Consider the following 16,660-nt stretch of genomic DNA (forward strand, 5'->3'; position numbering starts at 1 on the left):
GTCTTATAATGACAAATTGTACTAGAAAATAATGGAGAAAGAATCTTCAAGGACAGTGAACAAAGTGGTGATGATCTTCATTTTCTTTTACATCTGCCCTTCTTTAAAACGTGTATATTTCTAAATTGTATTTTATCCTTTGTTTCATTCCTGTCTTTACCCTTGTTGTCTTCTCTTTAAGATTGATCGTATGCACTGGCCAGGCATCTCCTTTTCCTCTTCCCACTTTCCTCAGATCCCACCTTCAGTCTGCAGTCAGCCTTGCCTGCCAGGTGAGCGGAAGAAGGTGGTGAAAGGTATGCCCTGTTGTTGGCATTGTGAAAAATGTGAAGGTTATCAGTACCAGCTTGATGCCTACACGTGCAAGAGATGTCCAATCCACATGAGACCAAATACCAACCACACATTCTGCACCCCCATTCCTGTCATCAAACTTGAATGGAGTTCTCCATGGGCTGTAGTGCCTTTACTCCTTGCTGTTCTGGGCATTATGGCAACTCTAATAGTGGTTGGCACCTTCATGCGATACAATGACACTCCAATTGTTAAGGCCTCTGGTCGTGAGCTAAGTTATGTCCTTCTCACAGGTATTTTCTTGTGTTATGTCAATACTTTCATTATGGTGGCCCAGCCAGGCTATGGAACCTGCTCACTGAGGAGGGTCTTTTTGGGACTGGGGATGAGTATTAGCTACGCTGCACTCCTCACCAAAACCAATCGCATCTACCGTATTTTTGAGCAGGGAAAGAGATCAGTAAGTGCTCCACGATATATCAGCCCATCATCTCAGTTGGTGATCACTGCCAGCCTTTCCTCTGTCCAACTACTGGGGGTGCTTGTATGGTTTTTTGTGGACCCATCCCGGCCCATGGTGGACTATGAGAACCAGCGCACACCAGACCCCCAGCTTGCACGAGGAGTGCTCAAGTGTGACATCTCAGACCTTTCCCTGATCTGTCTTCTTGGCTACAGCATGCTTCTTATGGTTACCTGCACTGTTTATGCTATCAAAACCCGTGGGGTTCCTGAGACATTTAATGAGGCAAAGCCTATTGGTTTTACCATGTACACAACTTGCATTGTCTGGCTGGCCTTCATCCCAATTTTCTTTGGCACTGCACAGTCTGCTGAGAAGGTAAAGAGGAGAAGGTTACATCTTATAATTATATGCATGTATCAAATGTTATAATTGTGATGCATGGGAAAAACAAGCATGTAATCAGTGTGGTTATGTCAATGTGGATCATGTGGATTTCTTTTTTACATTCATTGTAATTAATTTTAATAGCATAGTGCATCTGATGTGATTTCTTGCGCTAATCATTTTGATGTCCTAGATATACATGATTCAGCTTATGAAGTTTCCATCTGAGGTTTTCACCTGCAGCTCAGGAAGGTTATGCATGTATTGTTTCCAAGTATGTGCTGACTACATTGTACACTATAGTCAGTGAGTGTGTAGGACAAAATATGAATGCTATTGTGTACATCTAGATTATGTATGTGGTTTAATTTGATGATATATGAAGAACAATGTGTGCAAAGTCATTTTATTCATTTTTATCAAAGCTACTGTATGGGGACCATTAACCACTTGCATAGAAAGTAGAGATGGTTTTGACTCGGTTCATTTCACCAATCTAGCGCAAGTTCGGATTTATCTTAATGGATATCCAAAACACATGAGAGCCGGATAGTAATTAAGATGCAGTTTTTGAGATATGAACATACTGTAACTGAGTAAAAACCGAACTGATCATCTCTAATGAAAAGTGACCTACAATATATACACTTAAAAAACGGGCTTTGTCTGCATTGTAACCCTACTTTGCTCTGATGATAGGAATCTATGCCAGTCACTGGAATAACAGTAAAGGATGTGAATAAATTATCTATCTAAGTGAAACTATAGAGGTACAGAATTGATTAGATGGAAAGTTCTCACTTAAAACATAAACACTCAGCATCCTACTGTACATCCAAATACTGCACACTTGTTTAATCCAGTATAGATCTTGCTTATCTGAGGAGGCTTCACCTTACCCCATTGCTGGCTACAGACAAGATATAAATAACACTATCTGAAGCGGTGGAAAGTGAGGCTTTTGACAACTACAGTTTAGCTGCCGTCCCATGAGTCTATGGGGACTACAGTAAAGTGTACAAAATCCTTTTCTTAAATAGAGAGAAGGAACATCAGAGCCTTTTGTTGGCGATTATGCTTGATAAATAGGGTTCCCAAGTCATTAAAATGTAAATATTGTATCATTACATAAAAAACAAAAGAATGTCTGGCGCTCTACAACAAGCAATATATAAATAAATATGAGAATTTGCGCACAATATAGCCATACTGCGTAAACTCACCTGCTAATGTAAAAGTATCTCTTGCACTGTACTGTAGGTGACAGGAAATGCTTTGATGCTGGCAGGCAGGTTAGATTATCCAGTATAAATATAACCTCCTATTTCTGTATGTATACGTAGACACTTTCATTTCTATATCATTTTTTTGCAGACATTCTTTTGTTTTCAAATTCTCTGTGGTCTAAATTGTTCTGGCAGCAATTTTGAAATTATTTTATGTACTTGTATACTGTTTTATTTAAAGTAGCATACCTGAATAGCACTGATTTATAGTATCATTATATCTAATGACAAATACTAAAGGAAAAACAGTGCCTGTGTGGTTCACTCACTAGTTGCCCTCTGCATTAAACTGTTCTCTCTCCTTACAATGACCTATGTTCTGTGAACTACAAACATTTTTTTATATCATCTATTAGTTTTAAACGTGTAAGGAAAAACTTCTGCCACATGTGCTTTACTGTATATCTTTTACACATTTTTGCCATGAATTAAATACTTATGAATTGTAAAAGTGAGAAAGTCAGTGCAATGCCATATTTGAGGACCTCTGCCTGTAGGTATTGTAGGTTGCTGATTTCACAAGGAAAAAAAATGACCCCCCTCTGAACAGATATGAATAGATTATTTTCTGCACACATCATTTTCTAACTTCACATTAGCCAAAGATGTTTGCATGTATAGTTTATTGGGAAGTGTTCTGTTTTCAGCTGATTGTCGGCCTTCAAATGGTTGATGCATGCTTTTTTGTATGTACATACAAATAGGGGGACCAAGCAAATGCATAAGATGTTTATAATATGTAGCAGCTTAATAATAGAATTATATAATTGATGCCAACTATTTTGGGAAAAATGATAGTAAAAATGCATTTCTTTCCACTGTATTCACTTTCTAGTTGTAGTGAAATATGGGTGACAATGCAGTCTGGGTAAACTTAATGGTTTAGCAGCTTTTCAAAAATCCCATATAATGAATGTGTCTATACTGTATATGAGCATGCACATAGTTATATAGGCTACTGGAGTATTGTGCCATAAGCTTCTCTGATGCTTAAGAATCAACAGAACTCGAAGGTGGGAACTTAATTCATAACGATGTACTGCTGGATGTATATAATGGTATAAAATCTCTGATAACTGATGTATTTTTTATATATATAAACACATATATATATATATATATATATATATATATATATAAAGTCTTGTAAAGGACCGGCACTCACTCTGTAGCCTGAATGCTCCTGTGCACTTTCCTGGGAGGGTATGTAAATAACGGCAAGGATGTGATGGCACTCAGAGAGACTCCAATACAAAGAAAAAAATACAGCACTGCTTTGCTTTAACTAATGAGCTTTCTTTTCATCAAAAATTGACTATTACAGCCTCATTGTGTCACTATAAAAAACTTTTACACATCTACAACTATATCTACTTCTCCATCCTTCTGCTTTTATTATCTGGTGACATATCACCAAATCCAGGCCCCCCCCACACACACAGCGGTTTTGCTATGGAATAAATATCCTGCAAACCTCATATGTCTCCCATCACCCTACAAATCAATAAATGTGCCTAATAGAATTCACACTTGATCACAACTTATTATTTAACATCTGAACATCTCTTTACAATAACTACTTTCACCAATTTCTACATTTACCTGAGACTGCTGGTTCACATGTTAACCAAACTCTCTAAATAGCCCTTCATAAAGTGGCTTCAGCTGCCCGTCAGACTTCACGTAAACTGACATAACAGCCATGGCTTTCCACAGACACCTACAAAAACTGCCTCTTAAAGTAGAATGTCAGTGGCGTAAATCTTTATTCAAATGACTTCCACACGTACTCTAAAATAGGAATCCAGCCATCTGTCATCCTAACCCTCTGTCCCATGCTCACTGTCTACCCCATCTGTGTCACCCCTGTCTGTTTGCCCAACCCCTCTAGAATGTAGGCTCTCACGAGCAGGGCCCTCTTTCCTCTTGTGCTTATCCTTTCTTTACTTATATTATCTGCTCTATACTCAAAAGCACCTAACCCGTGACTTTTGCCATCCTGCTTCTGTTGCAGCAGTGTTTATATACCATGTACTTGTCTTGTAGTGTCTTAAACTGTATGACACTGTTTTCTTGTTCTGCTCAACTGTTTATGTACTATGTTTATGTACTATGTTTGTGCACTATGTTTATGTACTATGTAAGGCGCTGCGGAACCCTTGTGGCGCCATATAAATAAAGGATAATAATAATAATAATAATGGTGGCGGCAGCATCTTAGAATATCATTTGGACCGTTAAGATACAGAAAACTCATGTTTTCCCAATTACTGGGCCATAAAGATCCCTACTGTATGGTCTAAAAAATGTGGATGTTAATGAGGAGGAAAAAAATATTCTAGTCATATTGTTTCAGAAAAAGGCAAATTCCCCTGAAAGCAGCAATCAATTTAAATTTGCAGTAAGAAAACATTTGTTAATAAGCACAGTTGTCTATATCAATAAATCAATTTGTGTAATTTATTATTGTCCCATATACAATTTTTTCCCGAAAACCATAAAATCAATATAGCCGCAGTAGCACAGAGGAAAATGTGCCTTCAGGTGCAAACTAAATATGGCTTCTTAACTATTTATCTAAGCAGCAGTTATAGGAGTGTAAAGCATATATAAATTAGGCTAATATGCCATATTGCCACTAATACAATTAATACTCCACTGGGTACTGACTGGGGGAGGAGTAAACATTATAGTGATTAAGGGGCCTATTCATCATTACATAATTATCACTAGTGATAATTATGTTTTAAACTCGCTGCAAGTTTAAGAAATGTTTTGCAGGCATTCATCATGCCTCCCTAACAAAGTATCACTTTCGAAAAGCTGCTCTTTTTGCGGAGGCAGCTTTTCGGAAAAAATTATACTTTACCCATTTATCTGTACTTTCTCCTCTCCTAGCTGGCTGCCTCTCCCCCGGTGTCTCCTCTCTCTGAACTCACTTGCCTGCAGCCTGTCCCTGGTTTCTCCACTCTCCCTGCACCTGCCCACACTTGCTCCCAGCATCTCTCCTCTCACTGGATGAGTCTTCCCCCTGTGTCTCCCCTCACTTCCCCGACCTCCTATCCGTGTCTCCCCAGTGTCCGGACCACCTCTGCATGGCTCCCCCTCACTTCCCCGCCTGCGTCCTCCACTGTCTCAGTGCCCCCCTTGTGTGTGTCCGTCCCGGCCCCCCCTCCCTCCCCCCGCGGGTGTCCGGCAGCCTGTGAAGATTTACCTGCCGGCCATTTGCTGTGGCTGGCAGGTAAATCTTCACAGGCTGCCGTGTAAACAGCAGCCTGTTAAGATTATCTGGGCTGAACGACATCTCAGGATGGTGCTCAGTAACACCATCAGTTCTAAAAAAAATGCTTTTTTGGAACTTGATGAATGGCCCTGACACTTACCTTTTACAAAAGTATGTGAAGATGTTAATTTTCACATGGTTCTGTGAAAAAATAAGTGATGATGAATAGGCCCCTATTACTTAATGATGCTTAATAATTAAGTCAGTTAGAAAAAGCTTCATATGTTCTTGGATATATTTATGCACAATTATTTTCTTGTGTGCCTCTTCCAATCGTACATCAAATTTGTCCAGTCTTTGTCTTCCCTAAATAAAATGTAATACATTACTGCCATCATATAGACCTTTACAATATCATCACAATGCATGGCTGTATGTACAGATGTGTGATGCCTAGCTGTGGTAGTATGTGTACCATACTGGTTTTGTTACCAAGGCTCTAATTATTTCTCCTCACTCCTAATCTTCTTCATAGATGCATATCCAGACCACCACGCTTACCATATCAGTGAGTTTGAGTGCCTCGGTGTCCTTAGGTATGCTGTACATGCCCAAGGTCTACGTTATCCTTTTCCACCCAGAATTGAATGTGCCCAAACGCAAAAGAAGCCTAAAGGCTGTTGTCACCGCGGCAACAATGAGCAACAAGTTCACACAAAAGGGAGGATACAGACCCAATGGTGAGGCCAAGACTGAGCTATGTGACAGCATGGAGACACAAGGTAATTCATATTAATAGGAAGCTTTTGTAACTGCACCACAGGCCTGATGGTTGTGTAATCAGGATACTACATTCAATTATCAACAGCAGACTATAACAAAACCACCAGCTACATTATAACAGTGATGTAACTCTCGCCATAGAAATGGAATTAATATTCAGTCACCAAGCTACAACATTTTTCCAGAAATTAAAAAAAAAAAAGGTTACAAGAACATCAAATCAACAAAGCAAAAGCTACAGACCTGTGACTAAGAGGGTAATAAGGATTAGCCTATCTACTGGGAAATAAAAGGCACTGATTTGTCGTTGTCTCTAGGTCACGTTTCTTTTAAATAAACAGCTGTATATCAATAGCTCCCCCAACCCCTTCTGGTGCCGACGCTGAGAAAACACAGGATACAGCTAATGACACTGTCAGAATTCATCTACTCATTCACAGGTTCAATATCAAGCGACATCTCCCACAGGCTGCAGCCTTAGACATCACGCAGTAACCTGGGGGTGTACTCTGCATGTATTCCATACACATTCCCACACAGCTTCATCTACAGAATGTGTAACATTCACGGCATAAACATGATTCCTAGCACAGTGCAGCATATTTAATCATAATTATATTTTACAGCGTGCATTGTATATTGCTATAAAGCAGTGTTATACAGTGTTGCATATATTGCCAGGACACGTTTGTGCTTATCACTTGAATGTACAGTATGCAAGTGTATATACTGCACAATGTTCTCATATTTACCCCTAATGTTTTATATAAGTATTATTTTTTTCAGAAATGCCAATTTTGTTGTGCCTCAGTCTTTACTATCTTGCCTTATACTAGCTTCAGTAGATAAATGAAAAGGAGTAAACAAGCCGTATTGTATAAAAACAAGATAAAAGACAGGAATACCTCGGGCCTCATTTCCAAAGTGCCGCACCACATAATCTTTTTGTGCAATGATGGTCTTCCCAGCACACACTCATGGTGCACTGCTACTCTCTGGAGCAAGGTAGATATGTACCTAGGGGGATGTAGTCAGCATCCCGGCAGACAGAATGCGACTGCCTAAAAACCGGAGCCGGGATCCTGACCGCTGGCATCATGAAGGTAAGTATCGCCAGTTAGGGGAGGATTAGGGGTTAGGGTTAGGCACTAGCGGTAGGGTTAGGTTTAGGATGCGGGGAGGGGGAGGTTAGGTTAAGGCACTAGAGGGGGAGGTTAGGTTCAGGCACCATGGAGAGAGGGGTAGGGGTAAGGATTAACGTTAGGGAATTTACCTGTTAGTGTCGGGATTATGACTATCAGGATGTCGCTGTCGGTATTCTGAAAGCCGGCATCCCGACAGCCAGGATCCCATACCCAGATTCCCAGAGAGTGTGGGTCCAGATCCTGAAATCCGAGCACACCCGAATTTACGGGTTCCGAGTAGAACCAGGTTAATGTTCGGATTCATTTTTATGACCCGGTTCAAACCGAGTCCCGACTCGGATCTTTTGCCGTTTAGGAACTCGGATATAAATCAAACTCAGGTTTTGGATTCTGACATTTTAGCTGTTTTTAGCGATTTTTAATATATATTATATATTGTAGATATTTATAGATTTTTATCCAAAACCAAAACACATGAGGGTGGTTTTGCAAAACAAAAACAAAAACACGAAGATTAATTCAGATCCAAAACACGGGTCCGCGCACATCTCTAGTGTAAATGGCACATCACAGTCCACCCTCCTACCACTTAAGTCACTTTTGTTCCAAACCTATCAAACCTAACTTTAATAAGTTTTAAAGCTTCTATCAGATGAGGTGTGTCATGTGTGCAAATCACTCACCAACTATAATATAATATTAAATAAGGACACGGAGATCTAGATTTGTCAGAAAAACTGTTAGCTATTTATTCAATTAAATATGCATTTATTTAAGGAAAAGTATGTTGGCAAAGAAAGCATGGCCAAAATCAGCCCAATCTACAATGCACAATAACAACCTACAACATGCATTGCAGGCGGATGCTGCCCAAAGTGCCCAAACACATCTATAAACCCACGTTCGGGTGATGATGCTGCCCACGTTGGGGTGGTACAGCCAAATGCCAATCAACGAAAGGAGCGCGACTAAATTAAATAATTACATCCTCACTGCTGACCTGCAGTTCTTTCCCACCACAAAATTGGCAACAATCATTTATGGCTTAAATAAATAAAGAGGTGACAGGACATCAGGACCAGTGGTGGCACCTATCTTTAACTCCTAGTGGCTCTTCTATCTGCTCTACTCTCTGGCGATCTGTGCAGCTGGCTTGTGCTCATACGTGGGATCATGATCCCACACGTGCGCACACATAGACAAGCAGCCCAGGCTTCTAGGGAGTGCATCGACTATATCCCCTAGATGCCAGGAAGGGCTGCCATTATAGCAAGGGAATAACTACCCATTGGAAGTGCTCCCTCTGCTAATTGTAGTCCGGGCTGGCAGTTCCAGGGGGAGAAAACACCTCCCTCTTGGACTGTCTGTCCAGCTGTGATTAGCAGCTGCGATTAGGAAGCCAATGCTAAGCAGGCCCTGCAGGTGTTGGATTTTACTGTGGGGGGGCTGCAGCCCCTCGGTGAAATCCACCACTGATCAGGACTGTTTTACTACATGTGGCAATTTTGTTTGTATATGAATCTTATTATTAGATTATTCTGAGGGTGCCTAGAAATGTTCTTCACCACTGAATATGGAGGGGTATAGAATGAGACATAAAAACTGCCAGTGAACTGGTATAACATTTAATCCTTTTGGACAGTGAAAATGGAGCACATAAGGAATGGGTCCTTAAAATGTGCCTTCTCATCCCTTTATCTCATTTCAAAAATCTTGCACCGCAAAAAGAAATTTTGGTTTTGCACTGCTACACAACCTTATGTGTATTAGTGCACCAACTGAGCAGTTTGCAAGGAATGCCCTTATATCAGTGGTTCCCAAACTGTGTGCCGTGGCATCCTGGGGTGCCTCAGGCGCATGCAGGGGTGTCTTAGGTTGGTGGTCCAGTACCAAATAACATTTATTTTATTCAGTGTGATAGGTAAAACCAGTGCTAATGGCTGCCAATCAAAGAATATGTGGACAAAAAGAAGCGCAGTTCTGTCAACTACCACATAACTGAACCTAAGATTGACATAGAAGCACAATTTACTTTATTTATTTTTTTCTGAATTTCTCAATAAGAAACTTTTGGCTCAGGGGTGCCGTGGAAAAATTGCTGACACTCTAGGGCGCTGTGATTCAAAAAAATTTGGGAACCACTGCCTTAGGTGAAGATCTGAACAAACTTAAGGACACATTTATTCAGAAATGTATACAATTCTAAAAAGATTCACAAACTTTCTAACACCACTGTAAGCTCAGTAACTGCTCAGCAAAATGTAAAACTCTAGGGGGCCTATTCATCATCACTTAATTTTCACAAAAGCAGGTGAAAATACACATTTTCACCTGCAATTGTGAAAATGAAGTGTTCGGGCCATTCATCAAGAAGGTATAGCAGGAGAGCCCGCTGTCCCCATACACAGTATTCTTCAAGCTCCAAAAATATAATATTTTCAGAGCTTGACTGCTGGAGAATTTGCCATCTTCAGATGGTGAGTGCTTCTGCTCCGGCATCGCAACCCACTTCTTCCCTATGGGAAGAAGGTCCGGGTTGCGAAGAGGGATCCTCTTGGATCCCTCCGCCCCCTTTCGCCAGATGTCGGGGCTCTTGTGCGCATGCGTGACCTGCAGGTCGCGAGTGCGCACTGTCATCACTGCTCCGAAAAGGAGCAGTGAAGGCGCTCGCAGGGGAAGCTGATTTCGCATCAGCTGTCACTGCGCCGGAGCAATGATTAATTACCTTGGCAGCCACGGCGAATTAGGATGTTAATTAGCGGATAATTAGCATGATGAATAAAGGCCCCCAAGTAATACAACAGATTCAGAAAATTTTGACTTTCTACAAAAATCACTGTTTCTTGGACACTGAATGAATTCTGCAAAGGTCATAGTAAATTAAGTTTTGTGATTGTGAATACTATTGTCTTTACAACAAGATTATCTCTTTAATGGGTCTATTCACTATCACTTAATTTCTAGAAAAGCAGGTGAAAATTAAATTTTTTACCTGCTTTTGAAGAAATTAGGTGTTTGGGCCATTCATCAAAAAGGTAAAGCTGCAGATACCATAGATATCTCCTGCTTACGTTTCTCTCATGATCTGGCCCACTGACCCTACACACCTAGGGACCTAAATTCATCAAGCTATGAAAAATCTAATATAATATATAATAATAATATATAAATATATATATATATATTTATATATAATATATATTTTACTTAACTGTGGGAGCATTCGCCATCTTCAGATTGCGTTTGTTCTCGCAACCTGCTCCCTATGGATCCCTCCAACCCTGTCTGACTCCTTCCGTCGGACGCTGGGGCTTTTGTGCACAGGTGCACTAGCACTCCCAAGTCAGACTTGGCAGTGCTAAGTTTCACTGCCCTGAAAGGATCAGCGAAAAGATTTGGGGAGACAGCTGATTTTCGGATAAGCCATCTCCGCGCCGGAGCAATGATGAATTGCTCAGGCGCTCACTGCCAGTTAAAATGTTAATTGTCAGGGTCCCAGATAATTAACATAAAAATAGAGCCCCAAAAATTTTTGGAGCAACAAACAGTAGAGTCATTAGGGTGGTGCAGACCAAACCAGCTGACACCATCCGAGGGGTTGACACCAAAATAGCAGAGCTGCTTGGATGGTGTCACTGAGTAGCAGTTATGGATGGCGCGGATATGCACACATTATCCACTGTGTCAGGAGAGGCTATGGGCTGCCCAACAGCTCCCGGAGTGCTGGACAAGCCCCAAGCATGACGAGATGGGAGTGTGACTCCAAAATGGCACAAACCAGGGGGAGTGGCTTTGTGGGCACGAGGCCATGCCCCATCTTGCAGTCTATACACTACCGCACTGGGTTTCACTGGACTTAGTGGTATCACTGACAACAATTATTACACTATAGCCAATTTTATACACTTGTCTTAAATATACTTTAAACAGTATTTCTGTTGAAGCATTGATTTATTTTTAAAAAATGTAACGGGCCAGTGGTAGTGGCTGAATGTCAGTTTTGCTTATGTCTATCCTGTAATTGCCACATGAATGTAATATACCCAATAATTTCCCTGTATAATTCCATAATTGTTTTGCAGAATGCCCCACTACATGTTTTGCTTTTGTTATTTCCAGCTATATAAGTTCAGCTTTTGAAGATATCTGTGTTGTGTACAATGACATCATACATCACTAGCTATGATTACACAAATACAAGTATTTGTACAATTTAACTGATAGCAAGGGGTATAGGAAGCCTTTTCTAAATTAAATTAGATTTGGTTTGATTATGAATAGTGTTTTCTTTTATGATTTTGCATGCCGATGTCCACATTGAACACCAAATCGAACACAAAATCGAACTTCAAATCCCAAAAATAATAGACCTGCTTCATGCTGGAATTTTTAGTATGAGCAGATGTGAATTACACAGATGCATGCACAGATCAGTGAGATCTGTGCATGCTTCTGTGAGGTTGTAAAGTGTTAACATTTTTACAAAAATTATGTGCGGTTCCCCCTTTGAAGCACAACCAGCACCAGGCTTTTCTGAGCCGGTCCTGGTTGTAAAAATACGGGGGACAAAACACGTAGGGTCCCCCGGATTTTGCAGAACCATCACTGGGCTCAGTGAGCTGGTTCTGGTTTTGGAAATACAGGGAACAAAGATGTCCCCTGTATTTTCCAAAACCAGCACCGGACTAAAAGGGTTAAATACTCTGCATTCTAACATGTAGCCTACTTACTGACATTCTGCCAGGTCAGTGCAACAGGGGGCGGCTTAAGTGGGTAGTGCAGGGGCGTGCTAGCGCGATCATATCATCGTGGCCCCGCCCCTTCTTTACAATGCTGATATTACCAGCATGGTAAAGCAGGTTCACCCACTTTTGCTCGCTAAGTGGGTGAGAGCATGGGGGGGCGAGGTGCTCAGCGGCCATTCCGGGAGACTTGCCTACTCTTGCAGGGGGCCGGGCGTGGCACACGATTTTCGGGAGGCTCCCGGCAGCCCCAGGAGAGTAGGCAAGTATGACATGTAGCCATTAAAAATAAAACAATGTTAATCTTTTTAAGGCTTCTGGTTTTCTTTACAGCAATCAAAATCAAACACATTACTGTTTACAAATATGACAAGTACAGAAATGACAAAAGAATAATTCCAGAGTCTGAAAGGGCAGCCTGGTCTTTTAAAAACCTCTTATCACCTTAGTTCCCCACTGTGGTGGTCTTCAGAGGAGCTCTGTGAGTGGTCAGTTTGAATTTACAGCCTGTGGGTTAACTGTCATTTTAATTCCAAATGCTTATATGTTGCTTATCTTTTCTTGTGAGTGTCTTGCAAACTCAATTTTATACTTAATCCACACAGGATGCATTTAGCAACGTGCAGATATCACACAAAGCTGATCGAAGTTGAGCTGATACTCATTATCTGCATTCCCTGTGTGACAGACAATTTAAAGTAACTCAATGAGTGGGGGGTGTAATACATCTTTCTATTTGTAAATATGAGATTGGGTACTACTAAAATTGAGTATATACAGTAACATGTATTTGGGCGGAAATTAAATATTTGTTATGTAGAACCACCATGTTCTGGTAGTTAATTTGTTTTCTTTGTGTGAGGACAGCAGGCCTCACCTCTGGGATAGAGTCCTGATGTCTTGGAAGGTATCAGAAGGTTCTCCTATGAGAGGACATAAATCATGGTAGGGCTCATTTGAAGCTGTACACTTTCCCCACTAGGGGCCTCTTCATTATAAATGTGCAGTGCCTCGTGGAAGTATGTTTAAACTTGCCACGATTTTCAGTGGCTTACACTAATGCACCGGAGCAATTTAGTTTTGCTTCGTTGCCACCACAGCTGTTCCAAAAAGCACCACTTTTGCCGCTAATTAGTAGGGCAAAATTTTACCCTGCTAAGCTTAATTCAAGCATGTGAACTCCGGATCTCTTTCCACTAGGAAGGAGCGGGGCTAACACCTTCTTTCAGTTTACAGAGCTTGATCAATGGACGGAGTCAGTAATGAATCAGGACTCTGATGATTGGCCAGTTTCATAAAACATGTGTAAACTTCTATGTATATAGTGTGGGCCTGTTCACTTTAAAGAATAAGGTCCCTAGGTGACAAACCGATATCATGGCTCCTGTGAGAGCAGAGGCAGGCTTCAAAGTAGTTTTGACTTGCAAATATACCTTCAGTGTGCTGGCACAAACAGTCATAGAATAAACATAGATCCATAACAGGATATACTGCATGATATTTAATTTGGGTTAGCCATGTAAGCCAATTTTCAAACAATCCAGGAAAAGATCACTTGACGTCCATCAATTGCATCTTTAGATACCTGAGGGGAACAAGTTTCTTAAAACTAAAGTTCAAGAAAACTGAAGCTTTAGAACTATTGTACAATCATTCTGCGAAGCTGATAGGGGAGCAGATGAAGACAACAGGCATCATACACTGGCTACCTATGGCAGGCACAGCTTTTTGCTGGGCAGGTAGAAAACAGCCAACAGCTGCCTTACCTACTAACCAAAGTCTTAATATATGACTCTTACAGAAACAGCCAAGGAAACACTATGGCTGAAAGAGACTATGGGCTCTATTCAGTATCACTTGATATCTTCGGGTCATTAATCAAAAAGGTAATGCAGGAGATGTCACAGATATTTCCTGATTTACACTAGTATGGGGACAGGAATTCACCAAGCTCGAAGCTTGTCTGTGGGAGCATTCGCCATCTTCAGATGGCGTTAGCTCCCTCAACCCTATGGTCCTTCCCTATGGTAAGGAGTCTTGGGTTGGTCCTTCCCTATGGTAAGAAGTCTTGGGTTGTCCCTATGGTCCTTCCCTATGGTAAGGAGTCTTGGGTTGTAAAGAGGGATACCTTGAGATCCTTCTGCCCCTGTCCGACTCTTTCTGCTGAATGCAGAGGCTTTTGTGCGCCTGCGTGAACTCTAGGTCATGCAGGTGCACTAGTTTCATATATTTTCAATATTTCAGGGAGAAATGATGAATTGCTCCGGTGCTCACTGCGAGTTGAAATGTTAAATATAGGGGTCCGTTCCGACCCCGATAATTAACATAATGAATAGAGCCTATGCAGGGGGCGCTGGTGGTGTCCTCAGTGTGGGAGTGTCGGCAGTGTGGGGGGTCGCTGGCGGTGTACTCAGTACGGTGGGTAGCAGTGCAGGAGTGTCCGCAACGCTGGTATCGGCAGCGGGGGATGCTGCCATGGGGGTGCCAGCGGTGTTGGCAGCGGGGGGTGCCGGTGGTGTCAGGTGGTGGGGGATGGCGGCGGTGTCAGGCGGCGGGGGATGGCGGGCACCATCTTCTATTCCTCCTTTGTGCTGTTTTCAATGGGCTTAACGCTGATTGGCTGAGAGCCGTGACAGATGGCTCTCTCAGCCAATCAGCGTTAAGCCCGCTCAAAACAAAACCTCGCGACTCGACAGAGGGGTTGCGAGGTTTTGCCTCAGGTCAGGGATCTGGGGCAGGTAGGGAGATCCAAGCTGCGCTCGGATTGCCCCGGATCCCCGAAATTCAGGTGGGTTCGGATCTCTGAGATCCGAACCTGCTCATCTCTACTCAGAATGTACAATGGTATATGGCCACTGATGCATTTGGAATTGCTTTTTTGACACCGGCGAGCCCCCAACACGCCCGCTGATAAAAGATTCCCCAGTCACCACCACCATGCAATTCCGATCTACATACCTGGTGGTAATTATCAGGACGCTTGTGCAGATTGAAAGCATCTTGCTGTTGCGTATTATGCTTTAAATGTGTCCACCTCTGAATGAGACCCACAGTACCCTCTTCAGTCCAGCCTTCTTTCCCAACAATTCAATGAGGCTGCACTGACTATGTGGTCATTGATTTAATCACTGCTAAATTATAAGGCCATTACTTCTAATTCTACTGGATCTCTCTGCTTCATTAGACAGTGACCACTCTCTTCTTATACAAACACTGCATTTCCTAGGTCTTTAGGCCACAGTATTTTCCTAATTCTCTTCATACTTTTCAAATCATTATTTGGGTCTGATCCTGAGTCAGACGTAGTGTCACATGAGTTCCATTTGTACATATAGAGTCGCAGATTAAATTTAGATGCACAGTAGCAGATATTTAAGGTGCGTTCCCGGATGGTGACTGAGAGGTAACAGGGAGGTGGCTAAAAAGACACACGGACATGTTGCGTCTTATGGGAGAGTCGCTGAAAGTGGTTGTGTACAGAGACGCACAGTCGCTCACATAGGAGGCCATACTCAGACACAGAAAATGCACCTATCATAGGGCTGGTGCAAGCTTCAATGCTGCGCCTAATGTTGCATCTAAAGATGCACCAGACGGTAATGCAGATCTGTAGAGTGGGCGTCTCAGTCCTTGCACATTCGGATGCACAGATGTACATCAGGGAAAGGATTTTTAGCGGCATTAGCATAAGGTTGCAGACAGGACTGTCGCAAAAGGCTGTGGCAACAGACTGTGGGGTCTATTTACTAAACTTTGTTTGGAGATAAAGTGAACGGAGGTAAGGTGTCAGCCTGTGACATGGCAGTTAGGAGCTGATTGGCTGATACCTTATCACCATTCACTTTATCTCCTAACAAAGCTTAGTAAATAGACCCCTGTGTCTGAGACAGAATCATGTCCTTTGTGTTCCTTTCTCTGGATTATAATTTTCTCCACTCCCAGTGGTATCACTGTTATTGGTGTCACTCAGTGCACCTACTCAACCTTTCACCCACTCAGCTCTGGTCTCTTTGCGTGTGCTATTTTGCGGGCTGTGACTGCATGTCCCCATTCCCATTACGATGGCGGCTTGTTTAGCACTCCAGGAGATGGTGGCCAGCCACCTGTCTCTTCAAACACAGTGTGGATGACGAGTGCATGTAAACGTCATTAATCATCACTATCATTGCTGCTTGGTGACACTATACGGGGGGTTGACACCAAAATAGCAGAGCAGCTCTGCTATTTTGGTATCACCACCTTGGATGGTGTCACCCGGTGTGGCCTCCACCCAGCCACATCCACCTAGTGACGCTACTGTTAGTATCTTCTATATGCAGATGATATCCAAATTTACT

The 16,660-nt window shown here is 42.1% G+C and overlaps 1 protein-coding gene across 1 annotated transcript in view; it reads left to right on the top strand.

Annotated features, from left to right (window-relative positions):
- Positions 1–16,660, top strand: part of GRM4 (glutamate metabotropic receptor 4) — a 330,292-nt gene that overhangs the window by 309,600 nt on the left and 4,032 nt on the right. The window contains exons 9-10 of the mRNA XM_088464206.1: positions 182–1,135; positions 6,189–6,435. Coding sequence (XP_088320332.1) covers positions 182–1,135; positions 6,189–6,435 — 1,201 coding nt within the window. The remainder of the gene's footprint in view (positions 1–181; positions 1,136–6,188; positions 6,436–16,660) is intronic.

This window comes from Taudactylus pleione, unplaced genomic scaffold, assembly GCF_031769625.1.
Source record: "Taudactylus pleione unplaced genomic scaffold, aTauple2 ptg001607l, whole genome shotgun sequence".
Taxonomy (NCBI): domain Eukaryota; kingdom Metazoa; phylum Chordata; class Amphibia; order Anura; family Myobatrachidae; genus Taudactylus; species Taudactylus pleione.